The 27,458-nt window shown below is 42.9% G+C and overlaps 1 protein-coding gene across 4 annotated transcripts in view; it reads left to right on the forward strand.

The window, feature by feature from the left end:
- LOC123648803 (zinc finger protein 2 homolog) overlaps positions 1-25,610 on the forward strand; it is a 42,771-nt gene extending 17,161 nt beyond the window's left edge. The window contains exons 1-6 of one of the 4 annotated variants that reach the window (XM_045566656.1): positions 2,192-2,295; positions 9,894-10,053; positions 10,766-10,844; positions 10,922-11,660; positions 12,166-12,261; positions 18,630-25,610. In XM_045566656.1, the coding sequence (XP_045422612.1) occupies positions 11,627-11,660; positions 12,166-12,261; positions 18,630-21,127 (2,628 nt within the window). In that variant the 5' untranslated portion in view covers positions 2,192-2,295; positions 9,894-10,053; positions 10,766-10,844; positions 10,922-11,626 and the 3' untranslated portion in view covers positions 21,128-25,610. Of the gene's footprint in view, positions 1-2,191; positions 2,296-9,893; positions 10,054-10,765; positions 11,661-12,165; positions 12,262-18,629 lie in introns of those variants that run through there. The other 3 variants (XM_045566655.1, XM_045566653.1, XM_045566654.1) reach the window with 3 other exon arrangements.
- Positions 25,611-27,458: the final 1,848 nt, after the last annotated feature.

Below are 27,458 nucleotides of genomic sequence, written 5' to 3' on the forward strand. Positions count from 1 at the left end.
GCAAGATGTTTGCATTCATATTATAATATTTCAGTGAAGCACATAAACATTTTAATGAAATTGCCTAACACACTGCACATCAGCCCCATTCCATAAGAAAAAAAGGCCATCTTCTTGATGCATATTTTAGTGATGTATTTTGAAGATTATGAACAAATCGTGGTGAACGACAAGTGTGGAGGACAGTGCAGCATTAGAATAAAAAAGAGAGCACTCTAAATGTCCTTCCAAGTACAGAAAGTGGTGCTACCAACAATCTTTGTGCAAGACTGTCTTTGTGGGTGTTACAGTCTTACCTTGAGGACACCACTGGATTTTCCTTACGGTCTGAATTACAGCGGTGTGTCTTCCACAAGAGGGTGTGCTCTACGGCCACCAGACCATCCGGTGGTCCCCTGTGTGATGTAGCAGCTGTCATGCTCAGGTGCCGCAGGCCTGCTCAGGCACAGGGCAGAGACTGGCCAGGCTGATACCAGCCACTGCTTATGGGCTCCATGGCCCTCACTCCCCAGCCCAGCCCTGAGCTCTCTGCTGCTCTGTACAGGCCACAGGGGGAGGAGGAGCCGGTGCTGTGCCCAGCAGTGCCCTTGTTGGAGGCTAAAGTCCTGGTCTTTGGGTCAGTCTGTAAGGGCTGCTTATTCCTGGAGTCCTAGAGGCAGTTACCAGATCTCAGGTGCCTCTCAGAAGCCTAGATGTCCAACCCAATATGCCCAGTCACAGAAATCACATGTTTTAAGTGTATATTTCATGCTTTGTAGTGTATTTGCAGAGTTATGTTCCCACCAGTCTGGAGAGTGGCCAGGTGAAGCAGATGTCCCCGGTAGGCAGGGGAGGTAGGCACCGGTCAGGGGCCTGGTCGGGTGGATCCTATGGGTGCAAAGCCTGCCACATTGTCTCAGAAATCCAGCCAGACCAGGGGTTGGGGGTGGAGTAGTGACAGGGCTCCAGCGGGGCGGGTGGGTGACAACACGTCCAAAGTGACATTCATCTGTTGGGTTGACATGATGGGGACCTGATGTTTTTGGCAAAAGTAATGTGTTTTTAGTAAAAATAAATTACAGAAAATTATACATAATCTCTGTAAACTAAACATGACAAAAATTACACTTGTAATTCACTATTATTATACTGATCATCACTGTCATGTCCACTGCTAGCATGAGCAGCAGTTGTCACTGCTGTCGCTGTTGTAGGGATGGTGACAACACCCCTACGGCTCTGCCTCCCGCTGCTGTTCCTGGGGCTCCTTGCTGGCTCCTCACTGCGACTCCCGACCTCTTTGGCGAAGCTGCAGCTGCAGAGACCTCGGGCTCCGCGTGGCCCAGGACAGCCGGGGACAGGCCTGAGAGCAGCCGTCCTGTGCATGTGACCTGGCAGGTGGGGTGGTGCTGGGTGCAGTGAGGGGAAGAGGCTCTCCCCGCTCAGTGAGCAAGGGGCAGCCCGTGGTGAGTGGCGTGGCCTGTCCCTGTCCCTCTCCCTGTGGCAGCCAGTGGTCACGTGGGGCTACTGAGCACCTGCAATGTGTCTGGTCTGAACTGAGATGTCCTTTCTACATGCTTAAAACATGGGGTGAGTTTCAAAGACACAGTACCAAAAATACTTCATTAATATTTTTTATTGATCAAATATAAAAATAATCTTTCAGATATGTTGGGTTAAAGCAATTATTACAATCTATTTTGTTTCTTTTTTCTTATGTGGCTACTAGAAAATTTTAAATGACACGCATGTCTCGCATTTTATTTCTGTTACACATCGCTGCCTCAGAGGCCTGCCTGCATTTTCAGAGCTCAGGCTGCGTCCTCAAAAGACCAGAGGCCAGGAAGGGTACAAAATCTCAAACTTTACAATTAATTTTCATCATGTTATTTGCATTTGTGAATAACAAATATATTGACTGTACATATATACATACATAATTCATGAAAAGATGCAATGTAAATTCAAGGTGAAATACAAATGTCCCCCAGGAGGGCCAGGTCGCAGAGCGGGGGCAAAGCCCTGTCCAAGGAGCTACAGCGGAACACCTGTTACTCGGCCTCTTTCAGCCCTGGTTTGACCGCGTCTCCTGTCACTCATGTCCGGAGGGGTGGGGCCTAGAGCCTTATCCAATCCGGCGTGCCGACGTGAGAGCTGTCCAATCAGATGCGCAGCCGGGAAGAAGGAGGCGGCTTCCGGGATCTGGCGCGGCCTTTGTCTCTTCCGCCGGGCTCGGAGCAGCGTCCGCGCTCCGCTGTCGCTCCTGCAGGGGGCCCAGGTGTCTCTGCCGCAGCCCGTGTCACCCGTGACCTGCAGGTACTGGGGGTCCCTAGGGAGGACGCGGGGACGCCCCGGAAGCTGGGACGGGGCGAGCGTGCGGTCGGCGCTCCGAGGGGGCGGGGGCCGGGCGGGCGGCCGGAAGCGGCTGTGGGGACGCGGCCTCCCGGCTTCGCCTCCGGAGTCCGGGACCGAGGTCGGGCCGAGGCGCGCCGGGGCGTTCGGTCCCCTCGGTCCGCGGGGCGGGGCCGGGCGGGCAGCGGGGCCCTGGGCGTCCTGGCCCGGCGTGTCCTGCGGCCCCAGCCCGAGCGGCTCCGGGGGCCCCGCGTCTCCCCAGGTTGTGCGGGGACGACGGGAGGGTCCTCCGGGGACGGCGGCGACGCTGTGCGGGGCTGGTGCGGGAGAGGAGGCGTAGTCCGTGAGGGCCTCGTCCCTCCTTCGTCCTGTTAACAGTTAAACTGGGGAAGCCTGGAAACTTAGAATATTAATGGTTTATTTGGGCAAATAGTAATTGGTGAATCTGGACGTCCCCAACCGTGGTTTGAGGTCTTGGGGCCACTGCAGGGGCTTGGCTTGCAAGAAAGGCGTTGATAAGGTGCTTGAGGAATGGAAGGAATTTAAATAATTGATTGGGTACAGTTGTGTAGCGGCTTCTTTGGAGTATCCCTGTGGCTGTTTTCTGGTTATGTAATCGGAGCTCTGTTGGCAGTTTGTGTATGTTGTGATTTACGGGAAATGCATTTGAGTTAGAACTAAATTTCCATACGGAGGAGCCCGGGACACTGTGGCCGGTTCAGTCTAGTTGCTCCCTGACTCAGGGGACCGGTTTCCCCTGCATTTTCCAGATGTGTGGCCAGCAGGGTCTCAAATCCAGTTTGCTCAGCCAGCTGTTCTAACGGGGCCTGTTGGAAATCTGAAATTTCTAGTTCTTTTCCTATGTTCCCAAATGCCTCCTTCCGCTCCCCACCTCATAACATTATGAACTGTTTGTTCCTTATTTATTTTTCAAGCAGACACACTATTGTGCTTGTTGAACATGTTTTTCCCACAGGATGTGGGTGGCTCTTTTTAACATATGTTTTCTGTTTCTGAACATTTCAGGTAACAGGAAAGCAGAGAATAATCACCTGACACTCCCTGTAAAATTCTTTGTGCTTCTGCTCCTGTTGTCTTCCCTGGGCTCACACACCTTACCAGCTGATCTTTAGGTTGAGGTCCCCGTTGAAAACTTTACAGGGTGACGTGTCCTCAGCCATCCTTGTGTCTTTTCCTGGAGCTGGTTTCACACTGTCTGGGGATGACCCAAGATACCCACAGTGACCGTGTCTCCTGGAACGTGTGGTGAATGTCAGTCCTGTGTCATCTCTGTCCAGAGCACAGGCTGAGGAGGGGGCTGGAGCCTTGCAGGGGTGGGGAACCTGCGGCCTTCTGATTTCAAGTTTGTTCATTTTTAAGCAGCAAAGGAGGCAAGAAAAGCTTCACCTTTCTCTGCTGCACCCCTTTTAATAAAAGGATTTGTTCTGTACAATTTGGATTCAGTCAAAAGGCCATACTTAAGGTCCTAGAGGGCCACATATTGTCTTACGGCCGCAGGTTCCCCACTCCTGCAGGGGGAACAGCTGGGTGCCCTGTGGCTGACAGGAGCCTCCTGTTGTAGCCTTCATCTATAAAGCGAACCCATTGGGATAGTAAGGTTTTCTTTCCTGAACCTGAGCTTCCATTCCTTGGAGAAACGCTGGTGCTCAGCCAATAGGATGCTGGATCGAGAGGAAAGGGCAGAAATGGCTCCTGCCCTCTGGACTCTTTCTCAAAGGACAAGGAAAACTCACCCGAGTGAGGCAGTGCAGGAGCCGGCAAAGCAGTTTGCACTTCAGGCGCACAGAGGCCCAGAGCAGTGTCTGCTGGGACGTGGTCGTTGAGTTTTTCCAGGGAACAGGGTGGGAGTGGGGGAACGTCACACGCGACAGGACGGTCTGACTTGGCCCTGGAGTCACACGTGTCTGTCCTGCAGTCAGCCCCACCCCTCCCTGAGTTTGTCACCTTGAAAAGATTTACTCCTTAACAGTAAAATATATTTTATCAGCAGAGCTCAAAACATAAGAAATTATTTCCAGTGAGGCAAGAAAGAGGTGGCTATGGGGGGGAAAAAATCCAGTCTTACAATATTGCATTTGTTAAAAATTCTTATTTACCGTTTTCTTTCCCAGAGTGAGTGCTGTAAGGTTCTGAGTTCTGTTCTAGTTTTGGGTGACTTCAATCAGAACCCCAGGGCTTAGCTTTGGGAATGCCACCAGGGAGAGAAAAAGTAGGGAAAATATCTCTACGATCATGGCTGCAGGAAAATGAATACCTTTCCACAAGAAAGTGTGGTAAATAAATTGGTGAGTAGGAAATGTTCACCAGGACGTGAGCTCCTCTCTTATGCAGGCTGGAGAATGTTTGATAGTGGATGACTCTGTTCTGTGTCCTGTGATCTGCGTGTCAGAGTTTATAGCTAAATTTATGTGGCAGGACTTGGCAGTTACTAGAAGTGTTCACGTGTGATTCATTGTTTACCAAACGATTTGTTATAATAGAAATAGCGATTAAAAGACATGTTTATTGTCTGAAGGGGGTAGATGGTTTTGCTTTTCCTGTTCAGATGTAAAATGTAGGTGCCGTATCATTTTCTTCCCTTCTATAATCATAAACAGGTAGTTTGAGGGATTTTGTTGGATTCTTCTAACACTTGCTGTTTTCTCATTTAAAACTAAGTGAATACTTTTTGCGCCCTTCCTTGGGCTCTCTCTCTGCTGCGACAGTGGGTCTGGTCATCATCTGTGATGTATGTGTCATGCTCTGTAAATCTGTATCTTGCTCTTGCCGTATAATCCTATCTGTCTCTCCTCAATAAACCTCATTTTCGTGCTTGTCTAAAGAAAAAAAATGAATAGGAAAAAAAAAAACTGAGTAATAACCTCACTTGGGAAGCAGAGACCTGGGCTCAGAGACTCCAACCAAAGTTCAGACCTGACCTAGCAGAAGGAGGTCACTGAAGGCCCCGTTAGTCCTTCCTGGGAGCCCCCCCCCCCCTCCGTGTCCCAGTCTGTTCACAGCAACCCTGGAAGGAGCCCTTTATAGTGAGAGAAGCTGCAGAGCCCTGGGAAGCTGGGGGTCCGCAGGCACATGTGGTTGGGGTGGAGGTGGGGGTGTGATGCCCTGTCTGGGGGTGTAATTGTTGTTGTCCTGGGGCTGTTTTAGACAGTAACAAAATACGTTCTAATTTACGTTAGAGGTAACTTTCTTGTAAAGAAGTCTCGGTGTAAAAGCACCAAGGATGACATCTGCAAATGTCTCCGAGGTTAGGCAGACAAGGGCTTTTCTTCACAGCGAAGAGCAAACAAGAGTGGACAGAAGGTGGGAGGGAGGGCAGGATGGGGGTGGCGGGGTCCGGTCCCAGATCAGAGAGGTTTCCCGCTGAAGTCAGCCTGTTCTCAGGGGGGGCAGACCCAGGCCTCTCTGTTGGCTCAGTATGAGCTTGGTCAAAGTGCAGCAGCCTCGGAGGAGGCGAGAAACTGAAGGAAAGTTTGGTTAACAAATAGTTTGTTCTAATCACTGAAGATACAACTGTTCAACACATTGTTTATAAGGCAAAAGTAAAACTTTGTGGTCTGTCAGGCTTTGTGATAGGTGAAAAATAGAGCGTAATCTAAACCAAATGGAAAAGGCCTCGTCTGCAGTCGGCTGCTCTCACTGAACATAGAGGCTGTGGGATTTCTTCACTCACACTGTTCTCCAGGACATCCATCCTGTTCCCCCGTCACATTTCCTGGTCCCCTACGGCTCTTTCACTCGGCTGTTCCTTAGCCGCATCCTTACAGTAAACTAGTAACAATAATTACAATGTTTTGCTGAGTTCTGTGAGTGACTCTGTCCAATTATTGGACTTGAGGAGGGCGACGGAAGCCCCTGATTTATGGGCAGTTGGTCGGAGGCATCGATGGGCCCCAGGGCTTGCCACTGGCATCTGCAGTGGGGACGGTGTTGTGGGACTGAGCCCTGAACTTGTGGGCTGTGTGCGGACTCTTGGTGGCGTCAGAATTGAATTGCTGGACACACAGCTGGTGTGGAGACTTGGTAGGTGTTCAGCAATCCCCGCACACGCGGTGTCAGGAAAGAGGCATCACAGGTCAGACCTCAGAGTGACTGTCGGTGTTTGGCTGCTGGTGAGAACTGTGACCGTGGAGGAGGGTGAGTGTCCACGCTGTGAGGAGGGGACAGGATGTGTGGGGCTCCCAGAGTTAAATTTCCCAGCTGTTGAGGTTTCTGTCTCTCCCCAGGAGGGAGCCACCCTGGACTACGTCTCCATGGTGCTTGTGGTCCCCAAGGTGGGGACCCTGGTCAGCCTCCTGAGTGTGGGGTTCCTTGTGAACTGTGGAGGAAACAGGCTGCTCACCTGAGCTGATTCCATTTTGTTTCTTTTATAAAATCTTGCTGCCATGTACTTTTAGTTCATCCAAGCATTTAACAGTTTTTAATTTTTTTTTTTTTTTTTTTTTTTTTGAGACAGAGTCTCACTCTTTTGCCCTGGCTAGAGTGCCGTGGCATCAGCCTAGCTCACAGCAACCTCAGACTCCTGGGCTCAAGTGATCCTCCTGCCTCAGCCTCCTGAGTAGCTGGGACTACAGGCATGCACCACCATTCCTGGCTAATTTTTCTATGTATATTTTTTTGGTGTCCATATAATTTCTTTCCATTTTTTAGTAGAGACGGGGTCTCACTCTTGCTCAGGCTGGTCTCGAACTCCTGAGCTCAAACGATCCACCCGCCTCGGCCTCCCAGAGTGCTAGGATTACAGGCCTGAGCCACTGTGCCCAGCCCATTTAACAGTTTTATTCCATGATTTGAGTGTGAGATTTGTTTTCTTACTTGAAAATGTGAGTGGATTGAGGGATATGGTGTGAAGAAGCAAAGAAGATTCTCGCGATAAACAGTTTTATGCTGTGTGCAAACACTAAGAATGTAACCCCCATGGACTCAGCGCAGGGAGAACAGACAGCCGTGGGCAGCCCCGGGGGTCCCCAGATGTCGCCTACCTTCCGCACCCTGAGCTGACTGCAGGGCTGGTTCTTACTGTGCTTTGTGACTTCACCGTCGAGTTGTTGTGAACCAGAGTTTTGCTCGGTCTTTCCTGTTGTGAGTTTTCAGTGGCTTAATGCCACCTTTAATATGCCATTAATATTTGTTTGCTGAAAAGGTTTTTTGTGGTTTCTGTGGCTGGCTCTGTGGCTGCCGTGCCGCCGTCCGGGGCTGTGTGTCACTCAGTGTACTTCCCCTTGCACAGCTAGTGGGACTTTAGTGTTTGAAGTTTGTTATGGGTTGTTGAGAAGGCCATTTTTGTTTTGTCCCCAAGTGCTAATCCTTTATGAGTTTTTTTTACCTAAAGGGAGAAACGGAGGCACAAAATATAATTTCAGAGTTTACTTGAGCCAAGGTGGGAACAGTTGCCTGGAAGCCTCAGACCAGAGTAACCGTGGATGTGAGCTCTGTTTGGTCTTTTTTATAAGCAGACTTTTAAAGTCAAAAAGGGGGAGAAGGAGTGGACCAATATGCAGTTGTCCCAGGAATTGTCATCAGTTTGCAGAAACGACATTGATTAGTGACTGGCTCTACACTGTTGAACTACAGGGTGTGAGTTACGGTTCTCAGCGTGTGGCTCTGTTAGTGACTTTGTAGCTACTTGTGCTGTCAGAGTCCACACAGGAAACAGGTTTTGCAGATGATTTCTTAGTTCAGGGGTCAGTGGGGAGTGGGCATGGCTGCTGTCACAGTCCTGTGCCTTTCTGGGCCTAATAATTGAGAGAAGGCGGCATTCCTGAACTGACACTTTGTTTTCTTTATAATTTCCCCTTTTTGATCACAATCTGTCAAGATGTTTTTCACTGCCGGGAAGGCTCGTGGCCATGTAGTCCTGTCCAGTGTTGGGATGGCGTTAGAAGAGACATTTCAGTGAGGAATTTAAGAGCAGCAAACAGCCAAACTGGGATGCTCTCAATAGAGTGGCAGAAATGAGATTTCAGCCAAATCACTGATTTATTTATTTATTTTCAGACAGAGTCTCGCTCTGTCATGTGACCTTGGGGAAGGTACTTAACTCCTGCAGGTCAATTTCTTCTGTAAAATCTGTAAAATGTAGAACCGGCTGTTTGGAGGAATAAATGCGCATACCACAGGGCACATAGTGCTTTCCAAATGTTAAGTGTCTTTCCTCATGAGGAAAGTGGAATGGGGACCATGGTTCCCCACTGTGTGGTTCTCAGTTTTTGTTTTCTTTTTTTTTTTTTGGAGATAGAGTCTCGCTCTTTTTGCCCTGGCTAGAGTGCCGTGGCATCAGCCTAGCTCACAGCAACCTCAAACTCCTGGGCTAAAGCGATCCTCCTGCCTCAGCCTCCTGAGTAGCTGGGACTACAGGCATGCGCCACTATACCCGGCTGATTTTTTTTTTCTATATATACTTTTAGCTGTCCAGATCATTTCTTTCTATTTTCAGTAGAGACGGGGTCTCACTCTTGCTCAGGCTGGTCTCGAACTCCTGACCTCGACCGATCCGCCCGCCTCTGCCTCCCAGAGTGCTAGGATTACAGGCGTTAGCCACCGTGCCCGGCCCCATATGTATTTTTATTCTGTAAAGTTTTTATTTCATCAGTGGCAGAGAAGAAAAATGAAAAAGCTGGGCCGAATGTCTAGATTCTGCTAGGAATTATGGGACGCTTAGTGCCTGACCCCCAGGGTGTTAGGAGGGTGAACTCACACAGTGAACGTGAGGTCCCAGCACGCCGCAGGCAGCATACTTGGGAGCACTCAGGGCGTGGTCAGTCAGCATCACCTTAATGCACGTGTCCATGCAGTTTTCCAGATGGCTTCCTCAGATAGAGCTGCCTTCTGCAGCCTCCGTAAACCTGAAAGGGCCAGCGGAGAATGTTTCAGGACAGTGGTTGGTGGCCTTCCCTGGACCCAAAGTATTTATGTTGTCATAGCAGCGTTGGGTGTCAGGGACTGTGTGCTGTGCCTGCTGTGTGAGACTGATGACAGATCTGGGGAGGGAGACTTGTTACTGAAGATAATCCCTGGCCCTTCCACACCTGCAGAATCACGTTACTTAGAGTGGGACCTGGAATGCCAGTTGACACGCATGCGCATGGAAGCTTGAGACGTGATGCTCAGCTAAGTAGCTCAGCCCAGGCTTTCAGCTCTACTCCATGGCCAGGTTGAAGGAACACGGTCACCTGTGCCCACCCTGCAGATTCTATTCGTCAGGGTGGGAGCATCCATGTGGTTTTGATTACCTGCCTCATGTGATTCTGAGATGAGGCCAGGGTCAAGCATGTGGGCTCCCAGATCAGTTCATGAGAGTTGAGTCCAGCCTTTTTTCCAAAGTCGAGGTCACAGGACCGGCACTGCTTGGGTTTGCTTGGGGGGAAACCAGTGTGGCCCGTATTCCCGCTGCTGCAGCAGAAATTGCCGGTGTCTGTGGCAGGGGAGGGCACCTGAGGGCAGGGAAGGAGAAACGCACATTTTGGTATTTATGTGGGAGCTCGGTGTTCCCGATTCTCTACTGTGACAAAGGGCAGGTGAATGTCATCTTTTCTGCACTTCAGGGTCCTTCCGCCTGCGGGTGTGGTGGTAGCAGATGGAGGGGTCGCGCTGAGGCCTTGACATGCACATGCTCAAGATGCAGCTGTGACCTGTGCAGATGACCTCAGCTGAGAGGGCGCCTTAGAGAGGCCGGAGGAAGAGGAAGAAATGGCTGGTTCTCAGGTAAGTTCTCCCAGGTCAGGGGCTGTGTCCACTTTTACTGCTAGAATGTCCTGTATTTGGGATTTGCAAACCTTTGCTTCTCTGCTTCTGGTGGTTCTGCCAAACAAGATTGTCTCAACTACTTAGTTTCCATTCTTCTTCGGATACTCAAGGGCTCCTTAAAATCCTCCTCCCCTGCATAGCAGAGCCTTCTCTGCCTTCTCTCCATGCAGGCTGTTCACATAGCGTGGACAGTTCCCACCGTGAGTTTGTGGCCTGCAGTACTGAGCATGCTCCCTTTCTGACAGAGCAGCTTGGGAAGATGTGGATACCGGAGAATCCTCTGGGGCACGGGGCTGGGTCCTCAGGTGTCAGTGGGGGGACCTGTCCTGTGAGGTCGCATGTGGATGCCCCGTCATCCTTATGCCAAACAGGATTTTAAAAGGCACATTCAAAGAGGATGGTATAAATTGCCCCAGATAACTCAGAAATTTCTGGAAAACAGTTTAGTTGGAAGAGTTGTGCTCTGTAGGATGCTGTGGAGGGACTATTTAAATAAAATAAACCATTAGCGATTACAGAACATGGGAAATATATATGTGGTTTGAACTTGGCATAAAACTGATATTATTTATGATTGGATTCACGGTATTTATTGGTGGCCAGTAATGTCACAGCAGTGATGTGGTGTCCTGTGCACATCAGCACCTGACACAAACTTACGCTCTTACAGTTGGTGTGAAGTTTACTTGCTTGGTTAGAGCGGCCTCTGACAGACTCCTCTACTGTAGTGATGATTTTCTAAATTGTCAGTAAGTATCATGGGGAGTTTTACTCAGGGAGGTACATAAATCATCACGTTTCATCTGGCAGTTCTCCTTTTTCTTAGTTTTGCTCTTTGGCTTATAGCTTGCTTTGGAAAATGAAGGCTCTCATCTTTGTGTACTGGTCAGGTGAACCAGGATAAAACCCAGGTTCTACTACTTGCTGTATGTTTGACAAGATATTTTCTATGGGCTGGAAGAGTTGGAATTACGGGTGAGTGTGTGAGAAATGCAGAAACTCAGGCCCCACTCCAGATCTCCTGAATCAGAATCTGCCCTTCAGTACGATCTCCAGTTCACAGCCGTGCACATTGAAATTTCAGTCATGCCTTTCTAACTCACCTTGACTTTTCCACATGAGAAACATATACAGCTTATTGTATATGATGTGTATATGTATACAGCACTGAAAAATATATATGCCTCTGTGGATGCCCTTAATTTGTCTGAGTACTTTATCATGCAGAAAAGTACAGTATCTGCACGTTCTGTGGATCTCTTTGCTGCCCTCTGTCCCCAGAGTAGAGAATGCGTTAGAGGATGTTACTGTGTTAATTGCTGGGTAATTCCAGTCACTCACGTAAGTCAAAGCCACTTCTCTTCCCTCTCTCGTTTCACCTTTAGTGAAATTAAGAGCGTTGGCCATGGCTGTTTGGTAAATACGTTTTTCCCCCTAGGGATTGTTGACATTCAGGGACGTGGCCATAAAATTCTCTGTGGAGGAGTGGGCGTGCCTGGACCCTGCTCAGCAGAATTTGCATCGGGATGTGATGTTAGAGAACTACGCAAACCTGGTCTCTGTGGGTGAGGATGACTTCCTTTAGGAGTCTTAATGCACCCTAAGGGTTTTATTTTCTTATGGAATGTTGTATGGGAATTTCTGCTTTGCATGAATGAGTTTCAGAGCACGAACTGCTTTCAGGGAACACCCTGGGGCTTGCTGGTGTAGAAAGGAGAATCTTCAAGTTGTTTTATCTTGATATGAACCTTCCCTTTCGTGAGCTGGCCTGTATACTTCACTCCAGATGGGTGACAATTCTAAAAATTTGGTAGCATAAAACATTATTCTCCAGACCTTAAAATTCAATTTTGACCACCAGTGTTTCATTTAAATACTAGATAGTGGAACTAAGAACTCACAAATTTTTAAATAATTTCTAAATATCCTCCTGGTTCTGTGAAGAAACAGTATTTGGGGTTTAATTTTCTAGAACCTCTACAATGTTCTTTCTTCTCTACTGAGTACAGTACGAGGTTGGTAATTGGAGAATCCTGGCACGAGTCACGTTGCCTCTTTCTAATGACACAGGTCTTGCTGCCTCTGAGCTGGACCTGATTTCCTGTCTGGAGCACAGGCAAGAGCCCGGGCCTGTGAGGAGACATGAGGCAGGAGCCACACACCCAGGTAGGTGGGAGTGAATGCGGCAGATGACACAGGTGAGAGGGTCAAAGTTCAGGGAAGAAGCCAGACCTTAAAATGTAGTTTGGGAATCTCTGCTCGAATGGAGATGGTTTCTGAGAAGCCTGGGTTTCTTTCTCTGGCTGTCACCTAGGGGCATCTTCTGCCCCATGCTCTTGCATTCTCTAGGGACTCTACTTCCCTTCAGTGACCTTCCCTCAGGGTTACAGTGAGAGCCGAAGTCCTCTTCGTGGCTTATGAGAAACTGCATGATCTGCGTCCTCTTCCATTGCTTTTGGGGACATGGGAATATCTGCATAGTTTTGAGGAACTCCATTTGGAAGTATTTTTTATCTTCCTTTATTGCATGGTGTCTGAAACGTGTGTGAGTAGTGGTGTTATTGATATTTGCTTCAGAAATCCCGGGAGCACCAGCGACAGACGCTCATTTTCTGTTTTGTATTTTCCTGTCATGTGGAGGTTTCCATTGCTATGTTGTGGGAATTCATACCCAGTAATTTCGTTAAAATACTAAGAATCTCCCTAATTATAAAAATGATATTTTAACTTCAAATTTTTATAGTATGGTATAAACTGAGATTAATAATTTAAATATATTTTCATATTCCTGAACTGTAATGCATCTAAGTGTATCCACTCCTTCCTAGATTTCTTTTTTTTTTTTTTTTTTTTTTTGAGACAGAGTCTCACTCTGTTGCCCTGGCTAGAGTGAGTGCCGTGACGTCAGCCTAGCTCACAGCAACCTCAAACTCCTGGGCTCAAGCGATCCTACTGCCTCAGCCTCCTGAGTAGCTGGACTACAGGCATGCGCCACCATGCCCGCTCATTTTTTCTATATATATTTTAGTTGGCCAGACAATTTCTTTCTATTTTTAGTAGAGACGGGGTCTCGCTCTTGCTGAGGCTGGTCTTGAACTCCTGACCTCGAGCGATCCACCCGCCTCAGCCTCCCAGAGTGCTAGGATTACAGGCGTTAGCCTCTGCGCCCGGCCAGATTTTTTAAATGAACTGTGTCATTAGGCATCATAGAATGTGATTCCCACTTTGACATTTTATTTTTAAAAGCTCATTTTATGTTTCTCCTGTTTGGTGTGAAGCTTACCTTGACTTACCATTCTTACATATATGAGTGTATATGTGTGTGTGTGTAACATGTAGATTGTATAACTATGTATTTGTGTGTGATATAATGATATGCATTAACTGTGAAGTGCATAATACAATGAAGTTAACGAACACATCTGTCACCTCACATGCTCATCTTTTTTTTCTGTCGTGAGAACACATATGGTCTACTGTCTTAGTAAATTTTAGGCTACAAAATATTATTATTGACTGTAGTTGTGGTGCTACACATTTGATCCTCAAAACTTACTCCTCGGTTACAACTGAACGTCTGTACCCTTTGACAGCATCTCCCGTCTCCTCCGCCTCCGGGCTCTGGCAACCACCTCTCTGCTCTGCTCCTGAGAGTTCAACCTCTGTAGAGTCCCCATGTAGTGAGAACATGAAGTATTCGTGTTCCTGTGTCTGGCTTATTCCACTCAGCATAATGTCCTCCGTGTCCGTCGTATTGTTGAAATGGCAGGAATTCGTTGTTTTCTATGGCTCAGTAATATTCTATTGTGTGTGTGCATATATATATATATATATATATATATATATATATATATATATATAGACACCGTATTTTCTTTATGTATTAAGTGTCCACAAATAGGTTGTTTTCATATATTGCAATGGTGAATAACATTGCAGTCCAGTGAGGGTACGGACATTTCTTTGAGATTCTGCTCTCATTTCCTTTGGTTATTTGCAGAGAAGTGGGACTGCAGGATGCTATGGCAGTTCTAGCTTTGTAATTTTTAAAGAACCTCCACACCGGTTTTCATAATGACCCTCCCAGTTTGCAACTCGGCAACAGTGAACTGCTCTTCTTTTTCTTCACACCCTCTCCGCACTGGCTTTCCCTCTTCTTACTGACAGCAGCTGTGGTAGGAGGTGTGAGGGGATGGCTCATCCTTGTCTTCGTTTGCCTCTGCCTGATGACTGGTGATATTAAGCACCTTCTTCTGTACCTGTTGACTGTTTCTGTGTACTTTTTGGAAGAACATGGATTTATTCTTTTCTCTGTGTTTCAATTGGGCTATTATTATTATTATTGTTTTTGCCTTCAGTTTGTATGAGTTTTTTCTAGATTTTGAATGTTAGCATCTTATCAGATATATGGTTTGCAAATGTTTTCATCCATCCTGTAAGTTTTTTTGTTTTATTATGTTCTTTGCTGTGTAGAAGCTTTTTAGTTTGATGCAGTCCATCTGGTTTATATTTGCTTTAGTTGCTATACTTTTTGTGTCATATCAAAATAATCATTGGCAAGACTAATATATCATGGAGATATTTCATATGTTTTCTTTTATAATTTGTAAGGATTTGTGTATCTTTTTATGTCTTTATTTTGAGTTAATTTGTAGGTATGGTGTGGAAAAAATGGTCTAATTTTATTGTTTTTTATGTAGGTATCCAGTTTTGTAGCATCAAGTACTGAAGAGACTCTGCTTTCTCTATCATGTATTCTTTCTCAGTGCCCCTGTCAGAGATTAGTTAACCTCACGCCTGAGTTTATTTCTGGGCTCTCTGTTCACTTTCCTTGGTTTCTGTGTCCATTTCAGTGCACATGTCATCCTGCTATTTATGCTATTTTAGTCTTGAAATGTAGTTGAAATCAGAAAGCATTATGATCCTAGATCTTTTCTTCTTCAACATTGCTTTGGCTATTTGAAATCTCTTGTAGGTACATATAAATTTTGGAGTTTTTTCTATTGCTGTGAAAAACACCACTAAATTTTGATAGGAGGCTGGGCGCAGTGGCTCATGGCTGCAATCCTAGCACTCTGGGAGGACGAGGTGGGTGGATTGTTTGATCTCAGGAATTCGAGACCAGCCTGAGCAAGAGCGAGACCCCTTCTCTACTATAAAAATAGAAAGAAATGATCTGGACAGCTAAAAATATATATAGAAAAAAATTAGCCGAGCATGGTGGTGCATGCCTGTAGTCCCAGCTACTCGGGAGGCTGAGGCAGGAGGATCGCTTGAGCCCAGGAGTTTGAGGTTGCTGTGAGCTAAGCTGATACCACGGCACTCTAGCCCAGGCAACAGAGTGAGATTCTGTCTCAAAAAAAAAAAAAAAAATTGAGTTCTTACATATTCTGGGTGTTAACCTCTTGTATACATGTAGGAAAAGACTATACGATTGGGAGCTCTGATATGTGCATATCTGCTAATACTTGTGATAACTTCCTTATCCATGGGCACCTTTATCAAAATATAAGGCACTTTTTTCTAATTCGTGACACTTTTTTGACAGGGTCCAATTCTGTCCCTCAGTGTGGAATGTGCTGGCATAATTATAGCTCACCACAACCTCCAATTGCTGGACTCAGGCAGTCCTCCTGCCTCAGGCTCCCTTGTGGCTGGGACTACAGCCTTGTGCCACCATTTCCAGCTAATTTTTTGTGAACTTTTATGTAGAGATGGAGTCTCACTGTATTACCCAGGCTGCTTTCATACTTCTGGCCTCAAGTGATAGTCCCACCGCAGCCTCCTAAAGCTCTAGTGTTATAGGTGTGACCCACTGTGCCCGGCCTTGTGACAATTTTTGATGTAAGTTGTATTTTTTCTGTGGCAGCACTTGACATTTCATTCTGTAGTTTTCATGCATTCTTGCATGTTCAGCCCTGTGTCCTTACGCTTAAAGTGTTACTTTTGTAGAAATCATAGAATTGAATGTTGTGTTTTGAATTTAGTCAAGCAGGTTAAATGTTTCAATTGATTTAATTTATTTATATGTGAAGTATTTACTAAAAGGGAATGACTTATAATATTGTGTGCTGTTTATTTTATTGTAGGTCTTGTAGTCATTTTGATTGTGTTCCTCTCTTACTGTCTTTCTATGTTTTGTTGTTTTTTGTAGTTACACTTTTAATTTTGTTACTTCCTTTCGTGTATCTACTTACTATAGTATTCCCGATGGGGTTGCCATACATGTTACGTAAAACATTCTGAAGTTACACCAATCTGTTCTAAGTTGTTGATTTCAGTTGCATTCAAAAACCCTGCCTCCTTCCATCGCCCATTGTATTTTATTGATCTCTCAAATTATATCTTTTTGTATTGTGTATCCAATATCAGAGACTTATAGTTGTTTTTGTTTGTTTTGAAGTCTGTGTCACATTTGAAAGCATTTAATGCACCATCATTGTGATAATACAGGATAATACTTCTGTATATAATTAATTTTATCAGAGAACTCTACACTTTCACATGATTTTTATTGCTATCTACCATTATTTAATTTTTTATATGAAGAACTGATTTCTTTAGCATTTCTTGCAGGGTAAGTATAGTGGATATGAATTAATTCACATTTTGTTGCTCTTGGAAATTCTTTATTTCTGATTCATTTTAAAGGACAGGACAGTTTTGCAAGAAAAAGTGCCCTTGGTGTTGGTAGGTATCGTTTCTCATCATTTTGAATATATTATTCTACGCTTTTGTGGCCTGCAAGATATTTTGGTAAAACTTTTCTGATCTGACAGGAGCACCCTTGTAGATGCCAAATCACTTTTATTGTTGTTAATTTCAAGATTCTCTTTGTAACTTTCAGATTTCTGATTATAATGTGTTTTGGTGTGATTGCCTTTGTCTTAGTTCTAGTTGGAGTTGCCTGAGCTTCTTTAAATTGTATGTTATGTTCTTTTTCACATTTTCAAGGTCTTATCCACTATTTCTTCTTCTTTTTTTTTTTTTTTGAGACAGAGTCTTGCTCTGTTGCTAGGGCTAGAGTGCCGTGGCATCAGCCTAGCTCACAGCAACCTCAAACTCCTGTGCTCAAGCAATCCTACTGCCTCAGCCTCCTGAGTAGCTGGGACTACAGGCATGTGCTACCATGCCCGGCTAATTTTTTCTATATATATTTTTAGTTGTCCAGATAATTTCTTTCTATTTTTAGTAGAGACAGGGTCTCGCTCTTGCTCAGGCTGGTCTAGAACTCCTCAGCTCAAGGGACCCTCCTTCCCTGGCCTCTCAGAGTGCTGGGATTACAGGTGTGAGCCACTGCGCCCGGCCTTTGTCCACTATTTCTGCAAATGGTCTTCCCTTTTTTCTTTCTCTTCTCATCATACATCTGTCATTATCACTGTAATGGCCTAGTTGATGGTAACTTCTTAGTCCCTTAGGCTCTCTTTACTTTTTGTCATTTTATCTTCCTTTTAGCTTCCCTGAGTCTATAATTTTAAAGGACCTATTATCAAACTGGCTGCATTTTTCTTCTGTTAGATTAAGTCTGCTGTCAACACCCTCTAATGAATCTTTATTTAATTGTATTATTGATCAACTTCATCCTTTGTTTTTCTACTTTTGAACATCTTCGTTAGTAATCTAAGCTTCTTTATGAATTCTTTTCTTCCTTTTGTTTAGTTATCATTGTTGTCATTCAGCATCATTGAAATGATTTAAATTCCTTTAAATTAATTCATAGATGTTTACTTCTTTACAGTCACTGAAATATTTATTTCTGACATTGGATTGTGCCATGTTTCTTTGTTTATTTAATGTCTTATGATTTTATTGATATTTTTGTCATTTGAAAAACAGCTAGTTATTCATTTTTTATGGACTGGCTTTGTACAGGGAACAACTAGAATTATGCAGCTACAGTAGACATTCCGAGGGTTTCTCCGACGAGTCGGCTGTACCTGTCTTATCTGGACTACTGTGTATGTTTACAGATAAAAGTTTCCCTATACTTTTTATTGAAATACTTTTATCTCTGCCTTTCCTTGGCAAATGTCATTGGTAGTACAGTCTCTCTGTTGCTGTAACAAGCATTCATCTTTCTTCTCAGTGGACCCAGCCCGTCATTTAAAGTATATCTCTGTTCCTTTTAGCACTCCATATTTAAAAAAGCAATAACCAGGTGTTAGGTAGCCCCAGAAAAACTGAGACCTTTGGACACATGTTCCACTGTTTTCTTTGTTTTCTGAGAGAGAAACAGGGACTGGGAAGACTTTTTTCTTGGTTCTATTCTGCTGTAGCGCCGTAAGGGTAACAGACGTAATTGTTTTTTTTTCTTAATTTGGCTCCTCATAGATTTGTTCTCACTGGGGGTACAGCAATCTGAATTGTGGTTTTTGCAGCGTGTTTTTGTTAAGTTCACACATCCATGGGGAAACCAAGGCCTCACAGTTTTGATCCAGTCATCATGCTGAGGTCCTCAGCTTGGTCTAGTTTTGTATATTTTATTTGTTTAGCACATAGTAAATGTAATTTTTAATATTTTTATTATCTTTCAGATATATTTTCTCATTTGACCCAAGGCCTATTGACAAAGAAGTACATAGACGCTCCATTCCAAAAAGAGATATTGGGAAGATTTGCGAGGTGTGGTCTTGAAAATTTCCATATACAGAAATACTGGGAAAGTGTGAGTGAATGTGAAGGGCAGAATGGATGTTACGATGGACAGAAAAAATGTAGGACAACTACCTGTAACAAAAATACCATGGATAATGGAGGTCAACAGTACAAAACATTTGGGGACAAAACTCCATCTATGTCAATTACTTTTGCTGAACCCCATGTTTCTGTAAGTACATGTCAAGATCATGTTTTGGAACATAACATTCATCTGAAAGGACATTTGGAAAATCTAAATAGGGACTTGGTCCATGTTCCAAATAATGACTTGGACCAAGTCAAGTATAGAATTGGATTAAATGTTCAGTCACATATTTCTGGAGATCTGAGATTTAAAAATGAAGGGAAGATTTCTAAACATGATCAATTTGATGAGTCCGTTGTTGAAAGTTTATTATTCTTCCACCAAAACATAATACCTTCACCTACCAAAATCAATAATGTTGACCAGCACGGGAAAGTCTTCCCCCACTCATCATTGTTTAATCAATATGAGGAAATAGATAACTTGGGGAAATGTCACACTTATAATAAAACTCTGATGTCCTTGAGCCAGGACTCTACCGTAAATGATTACCAAGATATTTATGTTGAAGACAGAAATAATCAATGCCATAAATCTGAGAAAACCAAAGAAGTCTCTGGTTCTAGAACACATCAGAAAACTCCTTTTCCAGGGAACGATTACAAATGTAAAACATGTAAGAAAGTCTTTTTCCGATACTCAAAGCTTATTGTCCATCAGTGTATCCATATTCAAGAGAAGTCTTACCAGTATAATAAAGGTTTAGAAGCTTATACCCAGCCTTCAAAACATACTCAGTATCTGGGAATCCATTTTGGAGAAAATGCATACAGATATAGTAAATGTGAGAGATTGTTTAGTCAATCATCAAATCTAAAAAAACATAATTTAATCCATGCTGAAGAGAAACTCTACAAATGTAAAGAATGTGGCAAAGCTTATAACCATATTTCACACCTTATTCAACATCAGAAAATTCATACTGGAGAAAAATTTTACAAATGTGGTACATGTAACAAAACCTTTAGTCGTTCCTCAAGTCTTACTATGCACCAGAGAATTCATACGGGAGAAAAATTGTACAAATGTGATACATGTAGCAAATCTTTTACTCACTCCTCAACTCTTATTGTGCACCAGAGAATTCATACGGGAGAAAAATTGTATAAATGTAATACATGTAGCAAATCTTTTAGTCACTCCTCAAGTCTGATTGTGCACCAGAGAATTCATACTGGAGAAAAATTTTACAAATGTAATACCTGTAGCAAATCGTTTACTTATTCTTCAAGTCTCATTGTGCATCAGAGAATTCATACTGGGGAAAAACCCTACAAATGTAAAGAATGTGGCAAAGCCTTTTACTGTAGTTCACACCTTACTGAGCACCAGAGAATTCATACAGGAGAAAAATTTTACAAATGTAAAACATGTAGTAAATCCTTTACTCATTCCTCACATCTTATAGTGCATCAGAGTATTCATTCTGGAGAGAAGCCATACAAATGTGAAAAATGCGGCCTGTCTTTTGTCTGTTCTTCAACCCTTAGGCGACATCACAGAATTCATACTGGAGAGAAACCCTACAAATGTGATGAATGTGGCAAAGCCTTTAATCAGTGCTCTCGCCTTACTATACATAAAAGAATTCATACTGGAGAGAAACCGTACAAGTGTAAAGAATGTGGTAAAGGCTTTAAAACTAGTTCAGAGGTTAGTCAGCACCAGAGAGTTCACACTGGAGAAAAACTTTACAAATGTACAGTGTGTACTAAATCCTTTACTCGTTCTTCATATCTTATTTTGCACCAGGCAATTCATACTGGAGAGAGACCCTACAAATGTAAAGAATGTGACAAATCCTTTAACTATAGTTCACTTCTTACTCAGCACCAGAGAATGCATACTGGAGAAAAGGTTTACAAATGTAATACATGTAGCAAATCTTTTACTCATTCCTCAAGTCTTATTGTGCATCAGAGAATTCACACTGGAGAGAAACCCTACAAATGTAAGGAATGTGGCAAAGCTTTTAACTCTAGTGCACATCTTACTCGGCATCAGAAAATTCATACTGGAGAAAAATTTTACAAATGTAACGCATGTAGCAAATCTTTTACTTATTCCTCAAGTCTTATCGTACATCAGAGAATTCATACTGGAGAGAAACCCTACAAATGTGAAGAATGTGGCAAAGCCTTTAACCAGTACTCAAACCTTACTAAACATAAGAGAATGCATACTGGAGAGAAACCCTACAGATGTGAGGAATGTGGCAAAACCTTTACCTGTAGGTCATACCTTACTCAACATCAGAGAATTCATAGTAGAAAGAGTCTACACCTGTGACAAATGAGGAAATAATTTTATCCAAAATATACAAGTTAGAAATCACCAGAAGTATCATGGAGAAAGAAAGTTTCCAGATGCAATAAACGGAAGGGTTTAATGAAAGTGCAAATGTAATTGTATTGGGATTTGCAGAAAGAAAGGCTAAACCATGGACACTTTCAAATTGTATACCAAAACATTTATGATGGAGACTAATCCAAATGCAAAGCAATTATATGATTTATTCATGTGCTTCAAAGAGGCAAAAAACTGATATTTGCAGATGTGTAGTCATTCCATACTTTGGCAGTATTGACAGTATTTGGGTTATTCGAAAAGCAGTTATTATTGACATAAGTGAACTCTCAGTTCAGTTGATGCTATGCCTTAATTTCTAGTGTTCATATGGTAATATGTGGTCTTTTTCTGCATCGGAACCATTAGACACCATTCTATATTATGTGGATATCATTAATATCAACCTTTCTATGGATGTATAATTACAGATGGAAAACACATGAAGAAAATCTAAAGAACAATGCAGTTTGTGTTTGACTTATGAAGCATTCATGCATGTAAGCATATGGTATGTGTTCTGAACATTATTCTGAATTACTGAGAGGACCAATCTAAATTTTCTAAATAAATCATTTTTCCACTTGTTCCTTAAGTGGAAAAAACTTGCCAATTAATCAAAATACTGAGATATCTTCATTGTAGAATGAAGTAGAAGTCTTGAGTGTTACTTGGTGTGACAGAAGACACGGTAAAGTGTTGTATATTATTTCATGTGGTAGAAATATTTATATATTTCCACAGAAGTCAGTGAAAAGTGATGATTACTTCTGTCTGAAATGTTGCAAATGTATTTCTATCCAACATTCACTAAATAGTGTCACACTTTTTAAAGAAAGAAATCAGAAGTCTAAGATTATTATATTTGCCGAACAATAATGCTTCTGGAGTTCTTATGATTGTATTTTAACAAGGGGACATATAATTGATTTTCAGATGCATTTTAAAGACTGTGTTTGAACATAATTTGTTTTAGTCAATAGAACTAAATGATTTTTAAAGTTTAATACTGATGTGTCATGAAGGAATTGTTATTGTGTCATCAGTTTTACACTGTATTCTCATATCTAAGACTGGTTAATATATGTAAATAATATTTTATTAAATGGCAGAGTGGAATTATTTCTCTAATAATCCCTTTTTCCTGAAGGCTTAAAATTCCTATAATTTCGGCAATATTTTTGTCTAAGTCACTATTTTGTATTTTCTGATTTTTGTAATCATTGCGATATTGTGGTAGTTACAATAAAGATTCTATGGAAGTGTAATTAGAAACCATATGTTTTAGATCCTAAATCACAGTTTATGTAATTTTATGCCATGGTTGTTTTGTACATGCTCTCTTTATGGGTGAAACGAATATATAAAATTTTCATTTTCATTTACATGGTATCGAATACACTAATATATTAAGCTAATAGTTTATGTAATCTAATCATGCTTAGAAATTAATTTGGAGATAAGTGGTGATACATTTAGTTATGTTTTATTCAACTAATACATTTTGTTCTTTTTCAATTGGAGAATGAAACTACTTAAAACAAGCATCTTCCTATTATCATTTCTATTTTAAGTGGCATCATAAAATGTACTGATTTTACTGGACTGACTTTTTCAGATAGAAACAGAAGCTTCAAAAATCATGCAGTTGTTCTGACATTTATATAAAAGTAAGAAACACACAGGGCAGTGCTCTGTGTGAAATAGATGCTTAATATTATGGAGCAAAACGTTCTTACTGGGGTGAGTTTGTAGATGTAGGTAAGAGACTGAAATGTCCAGAGTGGAGAACTGGCATCAGCTCTGCACGTGCAGAGGGGACATCTGTTGCCAGGCTGCACAGGTGACTCTCTGAATTTAGAAAGAAAATGCTTCTTGTACAATTTTGTGATCGTCTCCAGCTTTTCTCTCTCTTTTATTTTATCCCCACCTGCGTGTGCACCGCAGCCCTTCTCCCTCTTTGCCCGTGTTGTGGCTGCGTCCTTCTCACTGCTCTCCGGTGTCACGTCGTCTCACGCAGGGCTTCGTTCTGAGGATTGGTATGAAGTTTTCGTGATACAATGATAATTTCTTTCTGACTGGAGAGTTTGAAGACATGCGTTGGTTTTATACACACAGTTTAGAGCACTGAATTGAAATAAGAGGAAGGCGGTGCCAGGAGCCCAGAGCACTAAGTCAGGCGGTGAGCACTGTGGGAGACGTGGAGACAGAACAACCGTGACCGTGCTGTGCCTCTCAGAGAGGCGGATGGAATGTACTGGAAAGCGTATATGGGAAACACTTTTGCAATGTGAGAAGCAGGCTGAACTGAGCTCACAGCACTGACTCTGAGTCACAGGTAGTTACAAGGGGTGTCGTCGTATGGCCAAATGTGACATAGATGGGATGGGTACTTTGGGGATATTGTCAGTTGCTGATTGTCAGGGTGGTGGGTTCTGTCCCCATGGTTGGGAATTACTGGGCAGTGTGCGGACCAGGTGCTGTTTGGAGTTTGAGATTGTCGCAGTTTTTTCGACCTTGATCAGCTTTAGTGGCAGGAGATGGGGTGGTGGATGAGTTCAATTTTGTGGGCGTAGCTTTAACATGTCATGTTGTCAGAGTAGGTGTTTGAGACGAAGATGCCGCTGGGCGACTGAGCTGGGCAGAGTAAGCAAGGTGTGCCGCCGTCACACACAGTCCCAGTTTCCCAGGGAGCTGTGTGTGTGACCCCCGTGCACTTATGCAGAGTATAACCCCAGCTCAGGTGATATCTGCTGTAGGCGGGTGACCCTCCAGGAAAGCCGGCCCACAGGTGGCACGGACCCCTCTTATTGCCACTCATGCTGTCAGTGAGTCATGTCATCCGTGCTCTGTTTGGGGCGCTGGGAGAGGGAGGGACGATGGGACGGTCAGATGCACTGGACACTTTAGCCTGAAACATTCTACCCACTTTTTAGGATAGAAACGTCCGTGTTCTTTTACAGCCTACGTTCCCCTTTCACCCAGCCTGTCTTGAATGGAAAGTGGGTTGTGAATTGTGGAAATGGGTACAGTGAGGTTGGGTTGCAGGTTAGGTTCACACAGTTCACGTGGACACAGTTGAAATGTAATAATGCACCGTCTTCCGTAGGTGCTGGTTTGTGTTCGGGCATACCAAGAGAGGACTGCTGGGTGGTATCGGAATAAAAGACGCGTGTTTTGCCTTATGTCCGTGGCGCGTGTGCAGCGGCACAGGACTGCTCACACAGTCCCCTGACTCCGGGCACGCTGGTCTGTTTCCATTTCCTCTCTGTGCTCGCGCACACTCAGGCTGGCGGCTGCCCCGCCATTGTCACGCCACATCCCTGCAGCAGCAGAGAGTGAACGTCACCAGGATAGGACGTAGAGTTTCACTGGAAGCTGCTGCTTTTAAATTCAGAAAAGGCCGTTCTCCCTTTGCATTGCTCTGCCTCATGCTTTTCTTACTACTGTTGAGGCTTTTCTGCAAGTTTGCCAGTCCAGGGAACCCACCTAGGGGACTAATGTTTGGGCTCATATGTATGGTTGTCTTCTCCATTAAGGCCTGGGGATGCAATCAAATTGACAGCTTACCGTGACTGGTTTTACGTGGGTTCTGGTCTTGGTTATCCAGGTGGGAAGGGGGGCTCAGATGTGGACTGTCCTCTGCTTCGCCCTGGAAGACTGAGTGCCTTCTCTGGTCCACAGACCTTAGTTAAATATCCACTCAGGGTGTGAGTGTGTGGCCTGGTCTGGAGTTGAAATTCTAAAGTCTGAAACCAAAGGTCTAGTCTGTGTGAACACACTGGATGAATCCTCGAGAGTCCAAGAAGGAAGAAAATTCAGGAGTAAGGTTCCCCTGACAGCAGGTGTTGGACGAGAATTTGTCACGCTGTTTTCAGGGCCACCTGGGGGGTATGTGGGAAAGGTGGTGGTGGCCCTGGTGGTTCGAGGTGTGGGTTCCACTCCGACTCGCAAGGCAGGCTCTATTACTCTGCACTCGGCTCATCACACACGGCTTCGTTCTCTTAGGCTGTTCCCTGTGATTAGCAGATTCTCTAGGGGTCAATTGTTCTTGGGACCCCCTACAGTTCTCCCCTGGTATTATACCAGCTTGAAATTTCTCTTCCAGTTGACACCCTCACAGATCTGTTATGAAAACCTTTACTTCTCATTCGTAAGTGAAATTGTCCAAATGGATTTCTGCAAACTGTAGATTCTGAATGGGTTTGATACCTTTCATTTTTAGGCAGTACTTTGTGTTTCACATAATGTGATTATTTTGTGAGTTTTGCTTTGTTAGAGTACTTTTTAGAATGAATTATCTTCTTAAGATATGTATTGTAATTTATTATCTACTTCCAAATCATTTTCAACTTTTTCTGTTTAATTTTTCTGAAGGAATACCCATTGAAATATATAATTGCTACACTGAATGAGTCTTCTGTTTTATTTTATACTTACAAGAGTTTCTTCAATTACACAAAATTCTCATACCTTCTTTTGGTGTTTTTATAATGTCACTTGTCTTTGAATAAATCGTGCATTAATTAGTGTTATATTTTTTAAAACATCACTTAAGAACTGATTTGATTCTCATAATAGCATGGATTTGATTATTTCTTATCTTTAGATGTGTACTATGTACCTATGATATTATAATATGTAAGGCTGACAACTTTCTTTTTTAAATTTTTCGCGAAATATCCATACTATAAAATTTATCACTTTATTTAAAGTGTACCGTTCACTGCAATCAAGTGCATTTATATCTTTGCTCAACTGTCAACACCATTCATCCCCAGAATGTGCTTCATCTTGAAAAAGTGAAACTCTGGACCCAGGAAACAGTAATTTGCATCTTCCCTTTCCTCAGCCCTCAGCATCCACCGTTCTACTTTCTGTCTACGTGTATTTGATCATTCTGGGTAATTCATAAAAGTAGAATCACACAGTGTTCTCTTTCTTGACTAGTTCATTCTACTTTACGTAATGTCAGTAAGGTTTATCTATGTTGTAGCATGTGTGAATCTTTTCTTTGTCATATATATGTGTGTGTGTGTGTGTGTGTGTGTGTGTATATATATATCTTCTTTTGGGTAATGTGAATAATGCTGTTATCAGTGTGACTGTATAAATTTTTTTTTCTAGATGACACTTTCAATTATCTTGATATGTACCCTGAAGTGGCATTGCTGGATCATAAAACCAGTCTAATTTCAATTGTTGAGAAAGCATTATACTGTTTTTTTTGTAGTATCTTTACCATTTCACTCTTCCCACAGAGCACAAGGGTGTCAATCTCGCAACATTCTCATCAGTAGTGGTTGTTTTTTTTTTACTTTTTAAAAGTAAAATTTACTTTCTTTGCAAACACTGAAAGCTGAGAGACATAAAATTCTTTACATTGAAGGTGTATATTATACTGTATGTATAGAGATGATGGTTGTACAAATATACATAAAATTTACCATTTAATCATTTTCATGTGTACAATTCCGATGGTATTAAGTACATTCAGACTGTTGTGCAATCATCTCTACCCATACAGAATATCATACACCTTAAAATTATGTGAATGTACTTAATTCCACTGCATTTAATCATGTGTATGTAATTGAACTTAATGTACTAATGCCACATGGGAAAATGGTTACAATGGTAAATTTTAAAATATATTTTACCATAATAAAAATATTAGATGACCAGCGTACATGCACATACAATGCCATGGATAAATATCACAAATATAATGCATAGAAGAAGTCAGAGGCAAAAGTATGCATACCGGATAAATCAGTTTGTATAAAATCTATGAACCAAATCAAACTGAGGTCCTGATATCCAGTAATGATGGAGAAATTCGCTGAACTAACATTCTCACAGATGACAATAAGATGTAGTCATGTAGAATGACAACTGGATGCGATGTGTATCTGGTATATGTGTAGGAACCGAAAGAGAATTTCAGCGGTGCATACTGTAGCGGAGATGGTTGTTGGAATTTAAGTACAGCAAGTTAACTCCTTCCTAGAAAAATAAAAACACTAATCAAAGAAATACAACCAGGTCTAGTCTCTGTAATGTTCAATTATAGTTTCTGTTAAACAGCATTAAACTTCATAAGTTTTGTGAAGAAACAGAAAACTGTAATTCTACACGAGGTAAAAATAGGCAGAAGTTGTTCCCAAGTTGTCCAAAAGATTCCAATTACCAGAAAATAATTTGAAAGCAGCTATTACAAATATTTTACAAAAATTAGAAAGATATTCCCATAATGAATGTACAGATATGGAAC

This window comes from Lemur catta, chromosome 13, assembly GCF_020740605.2.
Source record: "Lemur catta isolate mLemCat1 chromosome 13, mLemCat1.pri, whole genome shotgun sequence".
In the NCBI taxonomy this organism is placed as follows: Eukaryota; Metazoa; Chordata; class Mammalia; order Primates; family Lemuridae; genus Lemur; species Lemur catta.